Below are 23065 nucleotides of genomic sequence, written 5' to 3'. Positions count from 1 at the left end.
TGGTCCACTGCTTCTTCCAAACCCATATCATTCAGAAGATATTGAGAACGTGATTCCAACCATTCCTGTTTATATGCCAGGTTGTTAAATATTAAACATAAATGTATCATGCTACATGTATAATTTACTGAACAAAATCACACCTAATGCATTATGAAATAGAAACTCAGGATATAATGTACTTGTAGGCCTGTTTATGTCGATTTGCACTATATTCTTTCATATACCTACATTTGCATAATTGTCATATTTTTGTAATACTGCTATGTCAGTACAAAATTTTATGAATTCATGTATACAATCAACTTGAGTTAAACCACGAGATAGCATATCCCCTACTTCCCCCTTCTCATTTCTTTACTATGAATTTTGTTATGAATTAAATCGACTTGTTTGATATGTGCATATAATATCTTGTTTTAAGTTTGTTTATATATCCCGGTATTCATTTTATGTTGACCTGTATCATGTTCGTCTAGAACAGATAACCTGGGTTTTTGTTGTAACTGTTTCCCTTTTTCTGTCAATAAAAAGGTGATTAATAAAAAAGATCATGTATATTTTCTCCCTCATAGGTGGGTCAGATGCAATTGTTACGGAGACAGATTGCCAACGAGCTCAACTTCTCCTGTAAATTTGACTCCAAGTTCCTAGCCAGTGCTCTGGAGACAATGAACAAGTAAGAATCGCATTCCTCTATTTCATGTACAGAGCGTCCCACAAAAAAAGGAAATCTCACAAATTTCCTTCACTTTGATTGACTGTGAAGCACAGTTTGTATATATAAAGGACGAGTCCACCCCAACAAAAAGTCAATTGGAATAACTAAAGAGAAGAATCCAAGAAGCATAATACCGAAAATTTCATCCAAATCGGTTGTAAAATAAGAAAGTTATTACATTTTAAAGTTTCGCTTAATTTGAAAGTACAGTTCTATGCACATCCTAGTTGGTATGCATATGAGGAGACTGATGTCATCCACTCACTATTTCTTTTGTATTCTATTTTATAAAATATGAAATATTTTGTTTTTCTCTTCATTGTCAAGTGCAACAACAATTAATTCCTCCCTGAACATGTGGAATTTGCATTATTTAATACCATATGGTTTAGTCAAATTGGTCTTTATTGTTAAATGTGTAAAAGATGAAATCGTCGGCCTTATGCCAAAAGGGCCTTAACTGCTTTTGGCCATTCCGAGATAATGGCATTTATAAAGGTTTTGGCCTCTCTAATAATCAAAAGTTTGTGGTCGTTTTTTTGCTTTTGAAGCCAATTTCGATAAACGTGTTAAGTTATTAAGTTTTACATGAAATGTGTTAAATTTATTATAAGATATTCAGAACCCCTAAAATCGGGTTAAGGCCCTTTTGGCATAAGGATGACGATGAAATATTCTATAATTCAGACAATACAAAACAAAAGAAATAGTGAGTGAGGAACATCATCGACTGTCTAATTTGCATGTCACTGAGTTGTGCATATAACTGTTTTGTGAAATATAAGTGAAACTTTACAATGTCATAACAAAAGAAATACATGTAGTGAGCGAGGGGCATCATCGACTGTGTCATTTGCATATCATTGAGTTGTGCATATCACTGTTTTGTAAAAAATAAGCGAAACTTTAAAATGTCATAACTTTCTTATTTTACGTCCAATTTTTGATGAAATTTTCAGCGTTATGCTTGTTTGATTTTTCTATATTTGGGCAAATCAACATTTTTCATCTGAAATTACTTAGATTATTTTTCATTCACGGATGAGTGAGCAAAATAATTTGAAAAGGGGATACCAAAAAGCCATTTGGCGGGCTGTATCTGGGTTTCAAAAGAAAATCACATTTTTGAAAAGTTCAATATCTGCTCTTTAATTTGATACCTCAATTACAGAAAATGGTCGAACAAATAAAAAGATCTATTTTTTGTAACTAAGGCTTAAATTTCAATAATTTCATAAAATGAAGAGGTTTCTACAGGCTAGCGTTCAAACTCACTTGACACTCCGTTTTGTTGACAATCAGCCATGCATTAAGTCTTTTGTTTTAAAATAACCGTGCGATAGCTGTGAAGACATGTTTATTTAATGTAAGTATAGAAATACAAGCATTGTTTCAAGGGAACATAAGTTTTTAACTTCTTGACCATTTTTTGTGATTATTTGTGCAAATCAACATTTTTCTGTGGTGGACTTCTTAGTACATGTACATACCTATGTAATAAAACATCTGACACGTCCTCCCATGAAACACTCTTAAAATGGGTACCGGCAGGAAGTAGTAATTCCTCAATAGCTGCCAGCACTGGAATCAGTAGACCAGCTTAGTCGGGGAATTACAGGAGCACCTTGAGCACCTAACAAGGTGGAAACATGTACGTGTGTTATACCCTAAATTGTTATAAAATGCAAAATATTGCCTGAATTTGCTTGTTTTATTTTTTAGCTGATGCAATTTTGTTTTCATTATGTAAATATATATGTACATTAAATTTGAGTTAATTGAGTTACTTTGCGGAGGTTTGCAAATATCTGGGCTGTGGGGCCCTACACAGTGGGTGATTTCAAATTCAGTGTTGCCCTATTTGTGCTGTCGTTAGGTCATTTTTTTACACTAGCATAAACACCAAACATAAACGGAAGATGGTCCTGAAAAGACACTCACTGCATGTTAGGTGTTGAGCCATCAATTAAATTGATCTAGGTTATTGGTGTAAACTCAGAATAGGTTTTTATGGAGCTAGGAAACACAATCAAAATTGTGCTCCAAACACCAAGACCATGCAACACCCAACACCGAATGTGAAATCACCCACTAACTGTCAGTGTATGAAATAAAAAAAAAAAAGTGATTATTTCCCTGCCCTATTGGTGACACAAGATTTAGTCAGGCAATCATTGCTCGTGGCTTTATTTTGTCTGAGATATATAGTTGAGGTCAAGAGTTTACATACACCCATGGAATTCTGTGAAATATGTTCGCTTGCCAAACATCGTAAAATTAACTAAATTTTCAGAAACATTAATACTACCATGACGAATTTGGTATCAAATGAAAGAGCGTATTAAGTTCTTTCACATGATTACATGTAGGATGCGGTTGGGATTAACGTATATTTCAGGTAAAATTTTCTTGTAAGAAAATACATGTAGGGTTTTATGTTAGTGTTAGGTTAGTCTGCTGGGCAAACCCTTCACTCGAGTTAAGGGTCTGAATGTGCAGCCTACTCATGCCTTGTGTACTGAAGCTCTCTCAAACAGCAGGTTGTGTACATGTATATGCTAGTCTTTGCGTGGCGGTTAGGTATAGGATAGGGTGGAGTGTTTAATCCGGTTATTAGTTACTGTTGTCATCCATTTAAATTTGCAGCATAGCAAATGTTATGGAATTCCCTAGCCTCCTATCCACATGGATGCTCTTTACTGTAGTCCTCTTTATCTCAGCAGTTAGCTTAAAAATCTTTTGTGATCCCTTCTCCCCGAAAGATTCGCAGTTATAATTTTTTTTTTTTTATTAAGTTTACAATTTACTTAAATATTCTTATTTTCTTATTTTCAAGTGAAAGAGTGATTTATTCCTCCCTAAACATGGAATTAGTTTTGTTTAATAATACATGTGTATGGTTCAGTCAAGGAGGCCCTTATTTTCAAATCTGTGAAAATGAAATAATGTACATATAATTCAAACAGTAAAAAACAAAAGAAATAGTGAGCGAGGGACATCATCAACTGTCTAATTTGCATGTCACTGGGTTGTGCATATAGCTGTTTTGTGAAAACTAAGTGAAACTTTACAATGTCATAACTTTCTCATGTTACATCCAAATTCGATGAAATTTTAAGCATTAGGCTTGTTTGATACATATATTTCTCTATTTATTCAAAGCAACATACTTCCCGCATACATTTGTAATTCCAAAGTTTACAATTCCTTTAAAATCTTTGTCGTCAACTTGAAGACCATTGGGGGTTTTTCAGGCCACAAGTTTTGATTGTTTACAGGATTTCCTGTCTTGGTCGTTGTGGTCGAAGGTGACTTATGAACACCTAAATCTTACACTAAAATCCAACTAAACACCCTTCTGCAATCTTACACTTCCACAAGGGCCCAAATTCACAAAAGGTGGTTTTGAAAACCCACGGTTGAATCCATGGATTATGTAGATTTCCTGTATAATTTATGCCTTTTTTTACGTGTATCAGGCGCGTGTATAAAAAATGTCCAATGCTGATGTGCACTTTTGTCACAGCGGGCCAAATTGATGCTTGCTACCATGGTTAGATATTCTATTTCATTCATGAGCGTATTGTTTGAAAGAGTGGACTCATTAATTCAAAACAGTGGACTCATGAATAAAATAGCGTGGATTACCACGGCAACAGTCGTCAATTTGGGGCACTGTTACAAAAGCGTGCATCAGAATTGGACATGTTTTCCATGTACGCGATGAAATAAGAGTAATTTATGCAAGAAATCTGCATAAACCATGGACTCAACCGTGGGTTTTCAAAACCACCTTTGTGACTTTGGGCCAAGAAGTCCATGGGTGTTTCACAAAGAGTAAAGAGTGACTGGGTGTTGCAAGAAACTTGCGATCAATTGCAAGTCTATTTTTGGTCCCTAAATCAATCATATGTCTTACAGTTAATTGCAAATTAGCGATTGATTTCTAATGTGCTCCTTGGAACAAGGAGTTTAATCTCATTTGCTACAGCTAACGTTGATCTATCAGTTGTAAAATTGCAAAAGAATATTTGCAATTGATCGCAAATATTTTCTTGCAACACCCCCTAAGAGACAAGTTGAAATGCCGAAGTACATGTGATGTACACATGTAACCCACAATCTTATTGATTAATACGCAGAAGGGTACATTCTTTTATCATGATTTGACCAGAGTGATGATGGGTTCTTTAAAGCACCCACCTTGGAATTTAAAGGACTAGTCAACCCCAACAAAAAGTTAATTTGAATAAAAAGAGAAAAATCCAACAAGCATTAACACTAAAAATTTAATCAAATTGGATGTAAAATATTCAAAGAAAGTTGAGCCATTAAAAGTTTTGCTTAATTTAAAAAAAAATAGTGATATGCACATCTTGGTCGGCATGCAAATTAGGAGACTGATGACATCATCCACTTACTATTTCTTTTGTATTTTATCATATAAAACTTAAATATTCTAATTTTCTTATTTTCAAGTGAAAGAACGATTTATTCTTTCCTGAACATATGGAATTAGTATTGTTTAATAATACATGTGTATGGTTCAGTCAAGGAGGCCCTTATTTTCAAATCTGTGAAAATGAAATAATGTACATATAATTCAAACAGTAAAAAACAAAAGAAATAGTGAGCGAGGGACATCATCAACTGTCTAATTTGCATGTCACTGAGTTGTGCATATAGCTGTTTTGTGAAAACTAAGTGAAACTTTACAATGTCATAACTTTCTCATGTTACATCCAAATTCGATGAAATTTTAAGCATTAGGCTTGTTTGATACATATATTTCTCTATTTATTCAAAGCAACATACTTCCCGCATACATTTGTAATTCCAAAGTTTACAATTCCTTTAAAATCTTTGTCGTCAACTTGAAGACCATTGGGGGTTTTTCAGGCCACAAGTTTTGATTGTTTACAGGATTTCCTGTCTTGGTCGTTGTGGTCGAAGGTGACTTATGAACACCTAAATCTTACACTAAAATCCAACTAAACACCCTTCTGCAATCTTACACTTCCACAAGGTCGAAGGTGACTTATGAACACCTAAATCTTACACTAAAATCCAACTAAACACCCTTCTGCAATCTTACACTTCCACAAGGGCCCAAATTCACAAAAGGTGGTTTTGAAAACCCACGGTTGAATCCATGGATTATGTAGATTTCCTGTATAATTTATGCCTTTTTTTACGTGTATCAGGCGCGTGTATAAAAAATGTCCAATGCTGATGTGCACTTTTGTCACAGCGGGCCAAATTGATGCTTGCTACCATGGTTAGATATTCTATTTCATTCATGAGCGTATTGTTTGAAAGAGTGGACTCATTAATTCAAAACAGTGGACTCATGAATAAAATAGCGTGGATTACCACGGCAACAGTCGTCAATTTGGGGCACTGTTACAAAAGCGTGCATCAGAATTGGACATGTTTTCCATGTACGCGATGAAATAAGAGTAATTTATGCAAGAAATCTGCATAAACCATGGACTCAACCGTGGGTTTTCAAAACCACCTTTGTGACTTTGGGCCAAGAAGTCCATGGGTGTTTCACAAAGAGTAAAGAGTGACTGGGTGTTGCAAGAAACTTGCGATCAATTGCAAGTCTATTTTTGGTCCCTAAATCAATCATATATCTTACAGTTAATTGCAAATTAGCGATTGATTTCTAATGTGCTCCTTGGAACAAGGAGTTTAATCTCATTTGCTACAGCTAACGTTGATCTATCAGTTGTAAAATTGCAAAAGAATATTTGCAATTGATCGCAAATATTTTCTTGCAACACCCCCTAAGAGACAAGTTGAAATGCCGAAGTACATGTGATGTACACATGTAACCCACAATCTTATTGATTAATACGCAGAAGGGTACATTCTTTTATCATGATTTGACCAGAGTGATGATGGGTTCTTTAAAGCACCCACCTTGGAATTTAAAGGACAAGTCAACCCCAACAAAAAGTTAATTTGAATAAAAAGAGAAAAATCCAACAAGCATTAACACTAAAAATTTAATCAAATTGGATGTAAAATATTCAAAGAAACTTGAGCCATTAAAAGTTTTGCTTAATTTAAAAAAAGATAGTGATATGCACATCTTGGTCGGCATGCAAATTAGGAGACTGATGACATCATCCACTTACTATTTCTTTTGTATTTTATCATATAAAACTTAAATATTCTAATTTTCTTATTTTCAAGTGAAAGAACGATTTATTCTTTCCTGAACATATGGAATTAGTATTGTTTAATAATACATGTGTATGGTTCAGTCAAGGAGGCCCTTATTTTCAAATCTGTGAAAATGAAATAATGTACATATAATTCAAACAGTAAAAAACAAAAGAAATAGTGAGCGAGGGACATCATCAACTGTCTAATTTGCATGTTACTGAGTTGTGCATATAACTGTTTTGTGAAAAATAAGTGAAACTTTACAATGTCATTACTTTCTCATGTTACATCAAATTTTGATGAAATTTTCAGCGTTAGGCTTATTTGATTTTTCTTTATTTATTCAAAGCAACATTCTTCCGGAGTGGACTTGACCTTTAAGTGACCATAAAGTAATCAAGTGTTTTGATATCCCTTATTTGTACACATCACACTTGACTTTAACAACCACAACTCTCATTTCATTTTTTTTAGCCAACTGGAAAACCTTTGGACTTGAAGGCCATAAGTTTCAAATATTTATGTGGTGTTTCATCTTGACCTCTGGTCTTGCGATCGTAGATGAATGAATCTATATCAAATATTAAAATGAATACAATGTCTGTAACCGACTTGCCTAATTTGCCTATTTTAGGGAAGTAAACAAGTGTTAACCCTTTGTCCCGATTTTTTATCTTTTTCATTTTCCGCCTTGTCCATGTTTATGTGTTGACATTATGTACGTCTGACTTTCTTGGCTCTACCACATGTTGTACAGTCGACTGTAAAGGTACATGTAAAATAAAGTAGTCGCAGCAAACAATTATTTCATGAGAAAGTCTTTTAAAATCAAGGCTAATTGTTACCATACTGTTATATATCTAAATCTGGTACATTAATGTAATCTTATCTTTGTGAAGTCATGAAATCTTAGCTCAAAACCGATAAGTCTGATGATCACTAACACAGAAAAGCCCATGTGGGATAGTGTATAATTATTGCTTGGAACAATGCCGACGTTTGATGAAATTCCGTGCTTATTCTGCTCATATCTCAGCCATTATGCATTTTTTTTCCAGAGCCGTTTGGCACATATTTTTCATTTGTATACAAACACGTGGTTGTTCATTTTATTTGATTCTGTTCGAACTCATTTGTTTGTTACCAAAACTGTTATTTGTCTTGAAGGTCTTTCATGGGTTTGGGGTTTGAGAATTGAGACCACAATAGTTGGTTATGTTTTTTTTTTTTTTTTTATCCTTGTTTGGAGGAAACAATGAATATGATTTAGGATGTGGTCACAGGTCCTGATAACTTAAAAACTTCTAGTTTTGATTTACAAGTGAAATATGCTGTGAAGCCTTCCAATGTCATCTACATGTATTTCCCCAAGAATTAAAGAGAAATACCAGTAGTTGCAGTAAACACTGATTTCATGAGAAAGTCTGTAAAACCAGGCTTAATTGTCAGAATATCATAGAGGATCTAGATCTGGTACAGTTACATAAACTGAACTTTGTGAAATCTTGAAATCTACGCTGAAAAATGTTCACACCGAAGATCCCCAACACAGATAAGCGCACGTGGGACAGTGTATAATTATTGCTTTGAATGTCGGGCCCGACACTCTACCCGAATCCTGTGCTTATTTGCTGATTTCTCAGCAATTACACAATTTCTTCCAGAATCCTTTGGCACATATGTTTTATTCTATACAAACAGACACTTTGGTGGTCATTTCATTGGATTCTGTACGAACTCATTTTGATATCGTTACCAAAACTAGCATTTACCTTTAAGTGATTGAGCGATTCATGTTGCTTATCCCAATTTCTATAATGTAGCCCCACTTCATGAAATAAAATTATCTCCAAACCAGGAAATGAACCTTTCCATTTTTTTTTCACAATGCAAGAAGTTTTTGTTCTTTAACGATGATGCATGAAATTTGTAGTTTTAGAAATTGAAGGTCTTGTAGGCTTTCAATATCCTCTTTAGAATCATTTCAAAATCCTACACCAATTCAAAGAAAGTTGTTGTTTTTGTCCAGCCACGAAAATTCTGTTGATATTTGCTGCAACATTGTGTTTTGTATTTGTGCACATTTCACCATATTAGGTGGCCAGGGTGCTCCTATATTACCCCGGCAATTAAAATCAGGCTACTAATTCCAGTGCTCACAGCTTTTTGAGGGACAGCTCCCTGCTGGTAGTCATTTACATGTACCTCACCTGGGTTGAGTGCAGCAAATTGTGGATCAACTTCTTGCTGAAGAAAAACATTCCATGGCTTGAAAAGTTTGAATCACCAGACAGCAATCCAATATTCAATTGAATTATGATATTTGTGAATTATATTGAACATCACACCTTTCTTTTGAAGCTGTAAAATCTTGTTTTGAAAGATTTTTTGGGGGGCCAAGTGAAATTTATATATTTTCCAACTATTTAGAAATTCACTTGCCTGATTGGTCAAGTGTTTCCAAAAGTTATGTAGTACCCTGTACAAGAGTAAGTACATGTACATTTGACATCTAAAAAAAGGATACCGAAAAATTGGCCTTCAATGCCCTTTTTTAAAAGACTTTTTTGCCTTGGTGCCCGTTGTAGTGGCCTTGATGCCCAAAAAAATGAATGGTATTTCAAGGTCAAACTGGCCTTGCCCTAAAAATGACAAAATTTAAGACCTGGGGATGCTTTTAAAACATGTTGATTGAGTTTACAACAAATGCTTAGAGTGTATGTGTAACTTAACTGAGGATTAACTTCATAATCAGTGTTATAGTAGACCGGCCAAACCTCAAAAGGCGGATGCCAAGCGCAATTTTGCGTGAAAGTGTCATTTTTAGCGTAAAATCTGAAAGACTGTCGAAAATCACGCATTTTGATATTTTGACGGATTATCATCATATCTTTGATTATCTTTGATATGGAATTATTTTTATTCAGAATTTCAAAAATTTATAAATCTACTAAATATGCATTTCAAATTTGAATATTACACACACACATATGGCACAGGGAAACATAAAACCGCGATTTCCTCGAAATAAAAGTTTGTGAAAACTATCAATAGTTTGAAGTTTTTTACGCATTCCTGTAAAATTAATGCTACCATGGTAACGGCAAATTGAATATCAGACCTATTTTTTAATATCGCCACAGGTAGATTTAAGTTCAGCACCAATTCATTCGTGGAAATAGCAAGAAGATCGAACTCTACAAAAGCAAACATAATCCTATATAATATCATGACGAGTATCGCACTGATATAAGATATGTGCAATATCGATGTAATATTGTGCGCTGTTTATTTTTTTATCAGAAATGCGCATCTGATAGAATAATGTGCATTGTTATATTTTGCATATCTTGCATCTTATTTCACTATTTGTTTTCACTATATGTGACATGACAACAATTATTAAGTATTTATTCGGTTAGCACTAAATCTTGACGAAATTGAGATGCGGAACACAAACATTATACCATTAATAATTTTTACAAACCTTTATTTTGAGTAAATCACGATTTTATATTTCATATTGCCATATATGTGTGTGTAATATTCAAATTTGAAATGCATATTTAGTAGACTTATAATTTGAAACTCTGAATAAAAACAATTCCATATCAAAGATAATCAAAAATATGATGATAATCCGTCAAAATATCGAAAAGCGTGATTTTCGACAGTCTTTCAGATTTTACGCTAAAAATGATACTTTCACGCAAAAGTGCACTTGGCATCTGCCCGTACGCTATTACACAGTATTTCCGCAAGACTTTTAGCTGGGATGCAAGGAATCGACAAATTGTGCTATTCAATTAAAAACTCGCTTTATTATCGACTTATACATGTAAATAAAAACTCGCTTAGGTATGTACTTATACATGTAATTATGTACATAATGTACGGTATTTTCAATTTTTCTTTCAAAATGCGCACCTGGTAAAATGCACATTGTCTCCTTTCGGAGAACATAAAATGAGATATCTACCATCTTACTTGAAAATTCTTTTAATATTTGTGGCACTAGGACATTTACTATACATTCGATGGATAAACGCATTTAAATCGAAGAATTTATGTTGCGTAAAAAAACTTCAAACTATTGATAGTTTTCACAAACTTTTATTTCGAGGAAATCGCGGTTTTATGTTTCCCTGTGCCATATGTGTGTGTGTAATATTCAAATTTGAAATGCATATTTAGTAGATTTATAATTTGAAATTCTGAATAAAAATACTTCCATATCAAAGATATGATGATAATCTGTCAAAATATCAAAATGCGTGATTTTCAACAGTCTTTCAGATTTTACGCTAAAAATGACACTTTCACGCAAAATTGCGCTTGGCATCCGCCCGTACGCTATTCCTGGGTATTTTTGCAAAACTTTTAGCTGGGATGCCAAGCATTAGCAAGCATTAACAAATTTTGCCGTCCAAAGTATAAAAAATCGTTTTGGCCGGTCTACTATTATAAAAATTCATAATTATCATTTTTTGTAATCGTCACCTTTCATTTTTTTTGTTTCAAAACTTTTTAGGAGTCTAATGGCAGATGTAGAGGCCCATTACCAGGACCCCAAACTTCCATACCCCAAAGAAGATAACCCCTTAATGTATGAGCTTTCATCCTACTTGGAATGTGCTGGAATCAGTAACCCCCTCGGCAAGGTAAGGCCTGTCCTTCTCTTATACCCCTTTCACAAACCCAATTATGCAGATAATATCCACATGATTTGGTTGTAAAATCGGAGCGGACCAGAGTTATCCGCATTATTTCGATGCTGCAATTATCCGCATAATAGCAGCATCGGGACCAGATTTCGGCTTTGTGAACGCATTTCCAAAGTAATGCGGATAATTGCCATGGTGAGGTCACAAAAGGTCACCCTTTTCCAACACAACCCCATCGGAGGGGGCGTGTGCAGTTGCCATGACAATTATCCGCCTTTTTAAGGTCAGGCGCTCGTAAAAAAATAGTGCGGATAATTTTCTGAGTTTGTGAATGCAATTTTTCTTGAATTATCCGCATTACTGTTAGGTGGATAATTGGAGGATGGGTTTGTGAAAGGGTTATTATCCTGCTTATCCTGGCCACGTCCTTTAGATTTCTCTCATTTTTCCTGCACCCCTATTTATAACCCTAACCATCCTTACCCCAAGTAATCATCTATTACGCTTTAGTTCCCACTCATTATACCAAACTGTTTCCCTACAATAGTAATAATAATAATAGGAATTTGTATAGTGCCATCTATCTAGAAACAATCTATTCTGAGGCGCATTGTTACTATTATTACTATAACCCTGCCTTTAGCTCGAGCTGCCTTTTAGCGCTCAATGCATTCAAGGAATTAATCCTGCCCGGTACCCATTCACCACACCTGGGTTGAGTGCAGCACAATGTGGATGAATTTCATGCTGAAGGAAAACGTGCCACGGCTAGAATTCTAACCCACAACCCTCTGTTTGAAAGGCAAAAGTCAGAACCAAAAGGCCACAACACACTCACAATATTACATTCTCATCTCCACTCTCCATCTAATGAGCCCCATCCAATATGGTGGGCAGTTCCATGAAGAGGGGGGGGTTGGTTTCACCAACAGGTTAGTATGACATTGGCCCAAATTCACAAAGGTGGTTTTGAAAACCCACTTAATTTAGCGCATATCGGGCACGTGTATAAAACATGTCCAGTGCTGTTGCGCGTTTTGTCACAGTGCGCCAAATTGACGCCTGTTACCATGGTTAGATACGCTATTTTGTTCATGAGTCCACTGTTTGAAGAGTGGACTCATGAATAAAATAGCGTTGATAACCACGGCAACAGGCGTCAGTTTGGCGCGCTGTGACAAAAGCGCGCATCAGGATTTGACATTTTTCATGCACGCGCCCGATACGCGGTAAATTAAGCGTTATTCATACAGGAAATCTGCATAAACCATGGACTCAACCATGGGTTTTCAAAACCATCTTTGTGAATTCGGGCCTTAGAGTCTTGCTTATTGACTTGGAGTCATGCTTTAATAAATGTTGATGCACACACAATTTGCAAAGCGCAATTTTATTGATTAAAGTGATTGGTTAACATTGGTTTGACTTTTAAGAAATCTGAGCTAGAAGGTCACACTTGTGACCTGTGTCTGTGATATGTTACAAAAATGAAGCCCAGAAAAAACTGCATTCGAAAATAATTATTTAGTGCTTCAAAAATCGAAATATAAAGTGACCGGAAACACCATCTTAATTTCATCCCATACACTTATGTATACTATTTAGGCGTCTATAAGACACCTATTTACAAAATCGGGGTTTGCCTTGTATTAGCTTTTCATTCTCAATAATGGTTGTTTTCAGGGTTTATTAGTTCTAATACATGCACTTGTACACATGTTTTATCTTGGTTTGAGAATTTTTTAAATCACTCACAAAGTTAAACAATACCTTTAATACAGAGTAGTATGTGTCCACTTAGTATGATTAAGCGATTCAGTAATTACTTTTATACTGCACGTAAATGGGAATTTAAGTATGACTCGTAGTCACACTTAACTCTTTGTGAAACCACCCCATCTCCCGGATTAGGTTTTAAAAATCTAATACTTCACCTTAGATTAAAAAAGCTTCTATTGATGTGCTCAATGACTTTCTAATTTCCGTTTTTTTTCTTCTAAATATTAGATTTATATTACCACCAAGAGGCTACCATACTTCTCTCTATTCACCTTCCTCTTCGTCGTGGCCCAGCTTCCTAAGCTGCAGTATGTCAAGACAGTCGGTAAGTGTACCCCTAGAGACGTGGTATTTCTAAGGCTTAAAATACCTTGATCCTCAAATTGGCAACCTTTAATTGTATTTATTTTCCCAGTTACATGGCTTGGAAATAATCAACTATGAATTATAACAATATGTTTTTTTAGAATGCGTTTAAGACCTACATTGTACGCATCTAAGCGCTTACCGATTTGTTATTTCCCCATTCATCGGATTCAATCAGTCGTTAACGGACACAATTTATGCACATCCTCATCTCCCTGGGGAATATTCCAGCCAATCAGGGCTGGACAAGCTACAATGCTAGGCTGTGGTAGGATTTGAACAGATGACCCTCTGATTACAAGGCAAGGGTCAGGACCACTACACCAAGGCTCTTCCGCTTCAACACAAGTCGAAAGAAAATTTCAAGATTTGCTGATACTTCATGAAGCGTCTTGATTGTGACTTTAAATGAACAACTGTTAAAAGCTACTAGAATCCTTGCATCTGATTGGCTAAGGGCAAATTTGTCATTTAAAATCACTGACAAGACGTCAAAAAAAGTTAATTTAGTGCTCCTGATACGTACTATTGTTGAATTTAACTCGACAAATCTGTATTGATGAGAAAAAGACGGCTCAAATTTTATTGTCATGAGTAAGGAACCTGAATCATCTAACATGTAATGATTCTAAAGATAGATGTAGATACATGTAGATACATGTAGATGGATGGATGGGTGGGTGGACAGACAGATAGATTTATCTATTTAAAAAAAAACTCAAATCCATCTTAGCAGCAGGGCTGATTACAATGTATTCACAAGTTGATAATAATACAAAAATTGCTTAAATTTTAACTCGGATAATCAGTATACAAATGATGCATGGGTTAGAGTGGGTCAGTAGGAACTGTGTGCCCAAGGTAACTTTGGCATGTTTAACCCACGCGGTGCAGCCGATTGGGATTAGACCATATTGCCAAAGTTACCGCATGCACACAGTTCCACTGACCCACGAAAGAAGCCCATGCATCATCTGTTATATAGAATGGAAAAAATTTATTGAAGAAACCACAAAAATTAATGATTTACCAGATGCATGATATTTTCATGCGTCTGTAAATTAAATTTACCAGACACATGAAAAAATTTACCGGACGCATGATTTATTTACCAGATGCATGAAAATTCCAAAATGTAATGCAGACAATTTGATTACCCTGGACAACATAAATATGGGCTTAACTGGATAATATGTTGGCACAAAGGCATTATTATACCAAAATGCCAGATACAGCTTTGCATTGACTAGATCTCGAGGCAGTCTCCGACCTCCAATAGCTGTGTGTGTATGCCCGGGCCGCGCCGAGGGGCCAGCGCCTGTGGTTGCCTGGCCTGCAGTGGAGATTTGGCTGTGCACAGCCAGCCCAGGGCAGTAGATCTAACGCTCGATCGTATGTCTGGACTTCTCAACTAACGAGTATGCGGGCAGTTTTAATCCCTAAGACAATTATGGTACCGTATTTGTACTTACAGATCATTTTGCATCCTTTATTTGATTCATTCTGCCTTGATCGAAAATTCAAAATTTTGACGTAAACAAGCGTTAGAGTACATGCGCGATGACATCACAATGACCTTTTCAGGCGATAGCTTGTTTACAGTGGATATCGTTTTGATTATCGGGATATCGTACATGCAGCCCAGTAAAAATTCTTGCATAGCTCTCAACCAATCAGATTGCAGGGATTTTCTCATCCATTCTATAATACATGTAAGTGAATAAATATAATATGCCTATTGTGAGATTTTGGAATATGACATTTTATCCCAAGACAAAGGAAATCTGGTGTTAGAAAAATTGTTTATTGATATGCTGTTGAGCACATCCAATTATGTATAAAGAAAAACAAAAAATGTGAAATAGTTTGGTAAAAGATGATTATGATAAATACCTCCCAATGTCTTGTTCTTCAGGGAGCATTATTGGCAAGCTTCCCAAGGATCCCATCGACGGACCTCCCTTCATCGTAGGAACCCTCACTCTCCTCAAGCAGTTCCACACGGAGAACACTGATCAGTTCCTGGCACTTCTTGGACAGTACGTCAGGTCTCTTGTAGAGTCCACTGCTGCTGGGTAAGTGTTGGACCAATTTGGTCCCAGACTTCTTGGATCAGTTAGGTCTTTGATCTGGTGACTCAAGTTGTTCTTAGACATGTTGGACCAACTTGGTCCTAGAATTCTTGGATCAGTTACGTGTGAGACCTGTAGACTCGGATTGTTCTTAAACATGTTGAGCCAACTTGGTCCTAGTCTGTTGGCACAGGTTGTTCGTAGACATGTTTGACCAACTTGGTCCTAACACCAGATTTAGGTCTTAGACCTGGGGCCTGTTTCATAAAGGACTTACAACTGATGTAACTTTGCCATTATGGCATCTACCATGGTAACAGGGCTCAGCAGCCAATCAGAATCAAGGTTACCGTGGTAGTTGCCATAATGGCAGAGTTACAACAGTTGGAAGTCCTTTATGAAACGGGCCCTGGTGGCTCAAATTGTTTGGGTTTTTTTTTACATTTTGGATCAGCTTGGTCATAGGCCTCTTGAATAAGCCCTATACTCCCCCTCGACAAGTTTCGCGTTAAAGCTGCCGCATGAAATTTGTTTTACCTCGCCGCTCGCTGACTTTTTGCTTTCAAAATGTGTTTTCAGCTAAAATTCATGGATGTATGATTATTTCTAATTTAAGCAACAACGGTCATCTCATTTATTGCAATTTATGGCCAAAAGAATGAGACTGATGAATTTTTTTTAGAAAAATGAATGAAAATAGCATAAAAACAGAGAAGTGCATAAGAAATTTAAAAAAAACATTAAAATATGTAGCAACAAGGTTGAAAATATTGTTCAAAATATTGTTCAAAATATTCAAAATATTGTAGAAGTATTAGGGTTTAGGTTAGTTTTACACCTTCTTGATCAGTTTAGTTCTACAATTCTCAGATCAGTTTAGTCTTACATCTCTTTGATCCAGTTTAATAAAGCCTCTAGGGGGTATTTCACAAAGATTTAAGTATGACTTAAGTCTTACTTAAATGCCAACGCATACATGATCTGCAACACGCGATCTTAATGATAGATACGCAGTAGTGCGCTTCCTCATGACACGGTCTGACCAATGCGGTCAAGCCTTTCATACTGTACGCAACTCGGTATTTAAGTGCGACTCTAAGTCATACTTAAATCTTTGTGAGACACCCCCTGGTGTTGCTCACGAAATGCAAATTTTGACAACTACATGTACATGTAACCTAAAAGTTGCGAAGATGAACAACTTTGCACCTCTTATCAGAACTCTCATTGAAAATTATCTCATCACAAATCTTTATTGGAAGTAGCTATCATGAAGTTTGTGTTCTGAGGCCTGACGTGGTTTAAAGGGGAAGTTTATCCTGACCCAAAGTTGGTTTTAGCAGAAGTAGAAAACCAAAGGAAACAGCATGGTGGGGATATGGTGAAGAGCTATCAAAGAATAACAAGAGTTATGATTTTATTTTTTTTAAGAAATTAATCTGTGATGTCATATGTAAGCAGTGCCCTGTCCTGTGTGTTATGTGTGTTAATTCCATTCAATGCCATAGGTTTAATGTGTAGTTTGTGAAAGCACATCCTTAGCTTTAAAATGATATATTATTTGTCAAAATGGATCAACAATAACTCATTCAAATCATTGAGTGTAGGAGACAGAAGATAAGGAGAAAACAGTAATTTCAATGAAACTTCCAAGCAGCCCACAAAAACTTGTCAAAGAAACTCTTGTAGCGTGTATTCTAATCAACTTAACAACATGAAATTTTAAATTGAAAAAGTATAAAGAATAAGAAATACTTCTTGAGATAAGCTTATTTTTAAATTTTGGCATTTTGAAGACCAATTTACTGTTTTGGCTATTACAGAGAAAACTTCTAAGGCGACTTATTGGTGGATTTGGGGTGGCTGGTCTAGATACATTTACAATAATTTGTCATACATGTCATTTTCATTCCCTCCTCTGTAAATAAACTATTTGCAGTCATCATAACCATAAAAAATAAGAATTTATAGTATTTATACTACCTACCCTGTGCAGCAGCTGTTTAAGATGCCACCAATTGACCTTGCCAATTTTTTGGTCTTTAAGTGGTCATTCTGTGGTCAAAGAATAATGTTCAAACTACCCTTGTATGTCTGTATACATGTAACACTGAATCAGGCTCCAGAGTATTTGAGTTGTTTGACTCTGTTTACACCAACTAGAGAACTTGAATGTCCAGTGACCCTCTCTGTCGTACATTAGCTGTCTATAGAATTTTAACTGTGTCAGCTTCAGAATACTGGAATGATTGGCCACTTATAATATTAAAGACAGTCTCCATCACTAGCAATTTTCGGAAAAGCATTACAAACCCATCTTTTTCGGAGTTTGTAGTTATAAGATTATATAATTCCATTCAAATTGTCCGTACTTTAGGCCTATTGGGAAAAGTGCAGTGCACTGTAGTAGTAATAATTATGATGATGATGATGATGATGATGATGATGATGATGATGATGATGATGATGATGATGATGATGATGATGATGATGATGATGGTGATGGTGATGATGATGATGATGATGATGATGATGATGATGATGATGATGATGATGATGATGATTATGATGATGATGATGATGATGATGAGGAGGAGGAGGAGGAGGAGGAGGAGGAGGAAGAAGAAAAATGTTATCAACGTTTTTTCATATCATTACCTTTTTCTTTTTTTCAGTGGACGAGCATCTGAGCTTCCACAGGAAGCAGTCTGTATTCTTGCCTTTCTTGATGACTTTGTACACTATGCTGCTCTCCCACGACAGGTGAGTATTTGTAGAATATTGACTGGCATGATCCAGGGTTTACCAAAGGATGGGGGGTCAACAATTTTCATCAGGCATAGGTCACCGATATCGGGCTTTTTCCGGTCAAATAATTTCCGGCAAGCAATAAAGGTTTATTAGTTTCCCATCAAAAAGAAATTTGGCATGCAGAAAAAATGGAACCTAAATTGGTCATGAGCCTGTAAGAAATATTAATCTCTTTCCAAAATTCAAACTTCTGAGTTCTGATCCATCAATTCATTGGCCAGAATAAAATGTAAAAAGTGAAATTTTGTCAATAGAAATAGAGTCAAATTAGAGCTCTTAAATGTGTATTATGACCAAGATTATTTCTTTAAAGGACAAGTCCACCCCAACAAAAACTTGATTTGAATAAAAAGAAAAAAATTCAACAAGCATAACATTGAAAATTTCATCAAAATCGGATGTAAAATAAGAAAGTTATGGCTTTTTAAAGTTCCGCTTCATTTCACAAAACAGTTATATGCACATCTCGGTCGGTATGCAAATGAGGAACTGATGACATCACTCACTCACTATTTCTTTCGTATTTTATTATATGAAATATGAAATATTTTGATTTTCTCGTCATTGTCGTGAAATGAAGTTTCATTCCTCCCTGAACACGTTGAATTCCATTATTTTAACATTTTGTGCTTCAGGCAAGGAGGTCCTAATCGTCAAATTCGTAAAAATTGAAATATTGCAATTCAAACAATAAAAAAAAAGAAATAGTGAGTGGGTGACATCATCGACTCTCTCATTTGAATGTAACTGGCTCGTTCATATAACTACTTTGTTAAAAATAAGCGAAATCTTGAAATGTCATAACTTTCTTATTTTACATCCAATTTTGATGGAATTTTCAGCATTATGTTTGCTGTTTGCTTTTGCTCTATTGATTCAAATCAACATTTTTCTGAGGTGAACTTGACCTTTAAACTGGTTTTTATCCTTATTACAAAGTATTAACCCTTTGTTTTGATTTCAGACAATCGAGTCTCACATTCCCGCCTACATCTTTGATGAATTCAAGAGCAATGCACAGTAGAAAGAGTGTAGGTGACAAAACAAACTTGACTTGGGCCAGAGATAATAGCATTGAAGTGGATTGGAAATCCCAAGGGACCCGTTTACATTCATGCCACTTACTCTGCAATCATTGAACTGGATTAAGTTTTTCATTGGGCCTGTTCACATTTTGTAATGTTTCACTAAACCAAACAAATGCAAGGAGCGAGAGGTGGCGGGCATGTTCACATATTTAAGACTTCCAATGTTGCACCAAAACAAACTGGAGGTACAAATCGAAATAGTACCATTGAAATGGATTGGAAAAAACCCAACTGGACATGTTCACACTTAGCATAGTTTCTCTAAAATCGTTGGAACAGCAGGAGAGAAGAGATTATGCAGTTTGTTGGCTTTGTTCACATGTTTCACACGTTTTGCTAATCCAAATGAATGTGAGGAACATGTAGACATGGTGGGTGTGTTCACGCACTTCTATAAGTTTCAATGCAACTTCACAAGCAGAAAGGATATTGTCGCATTGAATGGTGGATATTTACCTGTTCACATTCATCCCAGTTTGTCTCCAATGATTACAATGGAGGAGAGAACAAATTAATCATTCCACTGGCTCTTTTCACATTTAACATTTCGCCAAACCAATTTAATACAAGGAAGATCGAGTGATGATGGACATGTTCAAATTTCTAAAAATTCAATTGCAAGCACCCCGACAGCAAACAGAGAGGATAGCATTGAATATAATAGGAAAAGCCCCTTGGATATATTCACACTCCTGCCAATTTCTCTGCAATCACGGAACTCGAGGAGAGAACAGATTTAGCAGTTCAGCGACCTGTTCACATTCTTGAATGTTTCACTACACCAACAAATGAGGAGGATCAAGATATTGCGGGCATGTTCACACTTCTAAAGTTTCATTGCACCTAAACTTCAGGTGCAAACAGAAACAGTATTGAATGGTGTATTGGAAATTCCCAATGGACACGTTCACATCGTCAGTTTCAGGAGGATTGCATGAATACCAGACAAAGGTAAAAGCCGGGGGAAAAAAAAAATAATTTTGAAAGTAAATGAATAAATGAGTGATGTATGTACAGTCCAACCTCTCTTATCCAGACATGTTGGGACGAGCTCCAATCCAGATAGGGGATTTATCCAGATCTGAGAGACCCAATAGTAAATATTTGTGTTACATCTTGCAAATGTACATGCATGCCCTTTATTGTTTAACCACTTGACTGCTATAGGCTGTATTGGGCACTGACCCCCCTGTGCTACTGAATGGGACTAACAAGTTAGATCTATTTGGGACTACAACCGACAGCAACTTGGGAGGAGAATTGTAAATAATCACATCACTTTCCTCATCACTATTTCCAATATCCATTTAAAAAATATCATCCTCCCCTTCTGACACAGATCTTTCACTAAATTTATCACTCCTATCGTTTAAACTTTCCTCAAAATCCTTCCGATTCACTTCTCCACTGCGAGTTGCCATTTTGAACGAGCGCTGTACACTGTCACTATGGAAAAGTGACTGCAAAACTTTCGATAACTTTTGTAGAATAGCGCCATCCGATGACCATAGTCTGAAATTTGATATACATGCGCTGTTTTCATCGTAGGGGTATTAACAGCGCAGTGCTGAGGCCTCAAACAGAAGATAAGTTCAAGCATGTAATATTACGTGCTACGCAGTCAAGTGGTTAAGACAAAGTTCCATGATATTTGCAAACTTCAGCAGGAACTTCAGTCATCATTTTCACAGATTGAAAAATGTGACTTTCGTTTAAGATTAGAGTTTTGTAATTTTGCCTTGTTTGTCATTTATCCATGAAATTACATCCTGCTTGGTGGTAGGCAACACACGGTAAAATTGATGTCAATTTGAATAATAGATACATGTACTTAAAAATAATACTAAAATATAGGATTTATATAGCATCTTTTCCATTTTGAGTAAATGCTCAAGACATATAATAGAAAGAGCAAAACTAAAAAAAGTAAAGAGAACGTAAAGGAGTACAAAAAGGCACATTACAAATGAGGAAAAATGTCTGTCTTCAAACCTAGTACCTGCTGATGAACAAATGCAATTTTAGGTTGCCTTAAAGGGATGTTGCAGAGTTTGAGTTCTTCAGCTCCTATGATATAGTGAATTCCACCGGGCTAGTCCGGCATGAGCAAAGGCTCGACCGCCCCTTGATTTTTTAGATAGTGGAATATGTAAGAGACTTGATTGGGATGATCGCAGTGTGCGTATAGGTTGACAGTGGTGTATAAAGAGACTTTATGGGCAACCAATGGAGGTCTTTAAGAACAGGAGTGATGTGATTGTGTTTATTTGACAGAGAAGTTTTTTTATAAAAGTCGGGTGATTTTATTGTTTATATGATAAATAATCAGTAAACAGATATTATGCCTCATAATTTATATATCACATACAGTAATTACATGTACATGTATGTCTGTATGCTCTAGTATACACTTCAGAAAAAAAAAGAGGAAGATCTGTCAATGAGTTTATTATGTTCAGTTCAGAGATTTTGAATGATTCAATAATTTGGAATATTAAAATGTGGTAGCATGTCAACAGTCTGAGATGCTTTTAGCACTTGAGAATCCTGCAAGAGGTACGGTATTTCATTACAAATCCGCACACATTATCATAGACCCCATTCTCATTACGCTTTCTAAAACTTATACCAGAAACCAGTTCAGGAAACCAGTTTGAAAGATCACTTTGCTAGCGTTCCCATTTGATCACCCAAAAGTGGTTTTCAAAGTTTCTTCACGTAAAGCGATCTTGTTGCTATAGGAATACTCTCAGTTTGGTGACACGTTTCGCGCGAAATTTGAAACCGCATCGTAAGGCATTCTACACATAGTGTGTAGAGTAGCACGCTTAAAATGTGTGAAGATTGCTTCTAGAAGAAGGGTTGTGTCCTCGCTTACGCTAAAACCAGTTTAACGAAGCAAAGCGATCTTGAAAACTGCATTGTAAGTTGGTTTTATGAACGTGGGATGGAACACCCTATCAGCAAATGCTGTTTTTTCATAGGGGTCCAGAACTGTTTTGGAAGATCACTTCAACCATTCTCATTACACATTAAACTAGTTTCCAGTAAACTACAGTACATGTAGTTTTAGTAAGGTAGTGAGAACGGTGTCTTAGACAACACAAAGGTGAATGCAGGAAGGCCGCTTTGAAGAGATGCATGATGATTTTATAGTGGGGATTCCCCTGCTCAGAATGCAACAGCACAGACTATTGACCATGTACGTACATGTACTAATGAGAATTTTAAGGGTGGTATTAAATTTTTCTTAAGGATGAACTATTGACATCCACCCTGACCCTGGATGCCCTCTTCACTGACCTTTGCCCTTTTCACTGGCTTCAATGTCTCCCTCATTGACCTTTGAGATTGGGGGGGGCATTGAGCTTGTGCGCTATAATATGT

At 36.0% G+C, this 23065-nt stretch overlaps 1 protein-coding gene across 3 annotated transcripts in view; it reads left to right on the top strand.

Moving 5' to 3' along the window:
• LOC121430701 (WASH complex subunit 5-like) overlaps positions 1 to 20986 on the top strand; it is a 78735-nt gene extending 57749 nt beyond the window's left edge. For all 3 annotated transcript variants that reach the window (XM_041628056.1, XM_041628057.1, XM_041628055.1), the window contains 6 exons: positions 576 to 679; positions 11430 to 11559; positions 13570 to 13666; positions 15623 to 15782; positions 18455 to 18542; positions 19555 to 20986. In XM_041628056.1, coding sequence (XP_041483990.1) covers positions 576 to 679; positions 11430 to 11559; positions 13570 to 13666; positions 15623 to 15782; positions 18455 to 18542; positions 19555 to 19614 — 639 coding nt within the window. In that variant the 3' untranslated portion in view covers positions 19615 to 20986. The remainder of the gene's footprint in view (positions 1 to 575; positions 680 to 11429; positions 11560 to 13569; positions 13667 to 15622; positions 15783 to 18454; positions 18543 to 19554) is intronic.
• Positions 20987 to 23065: the final 2079 nt, after the last annotated feature.

Source organism: Lytechinus variegatus, chromosome 17 (genome assembly GCF_018143015.1).
Source record: "Lytechinus variegatus isolate NC3 chromosome 17, Lvar_3.0, whole genome shotgun sequence".
In the NCBI taxonomy this organism is placed as follows: Eukaryota; Metazoa; Echinodermata; class Echinoidea; order Temnopleuroida; family Toxopneustidae; genus Lytechinus; species Lytechinus variegatus.
The sequence above is the reverse complement of the archived record's forward strand: the minus strand, read 5'-3'. Positions and strand labels throughout refer to the sequence as shown.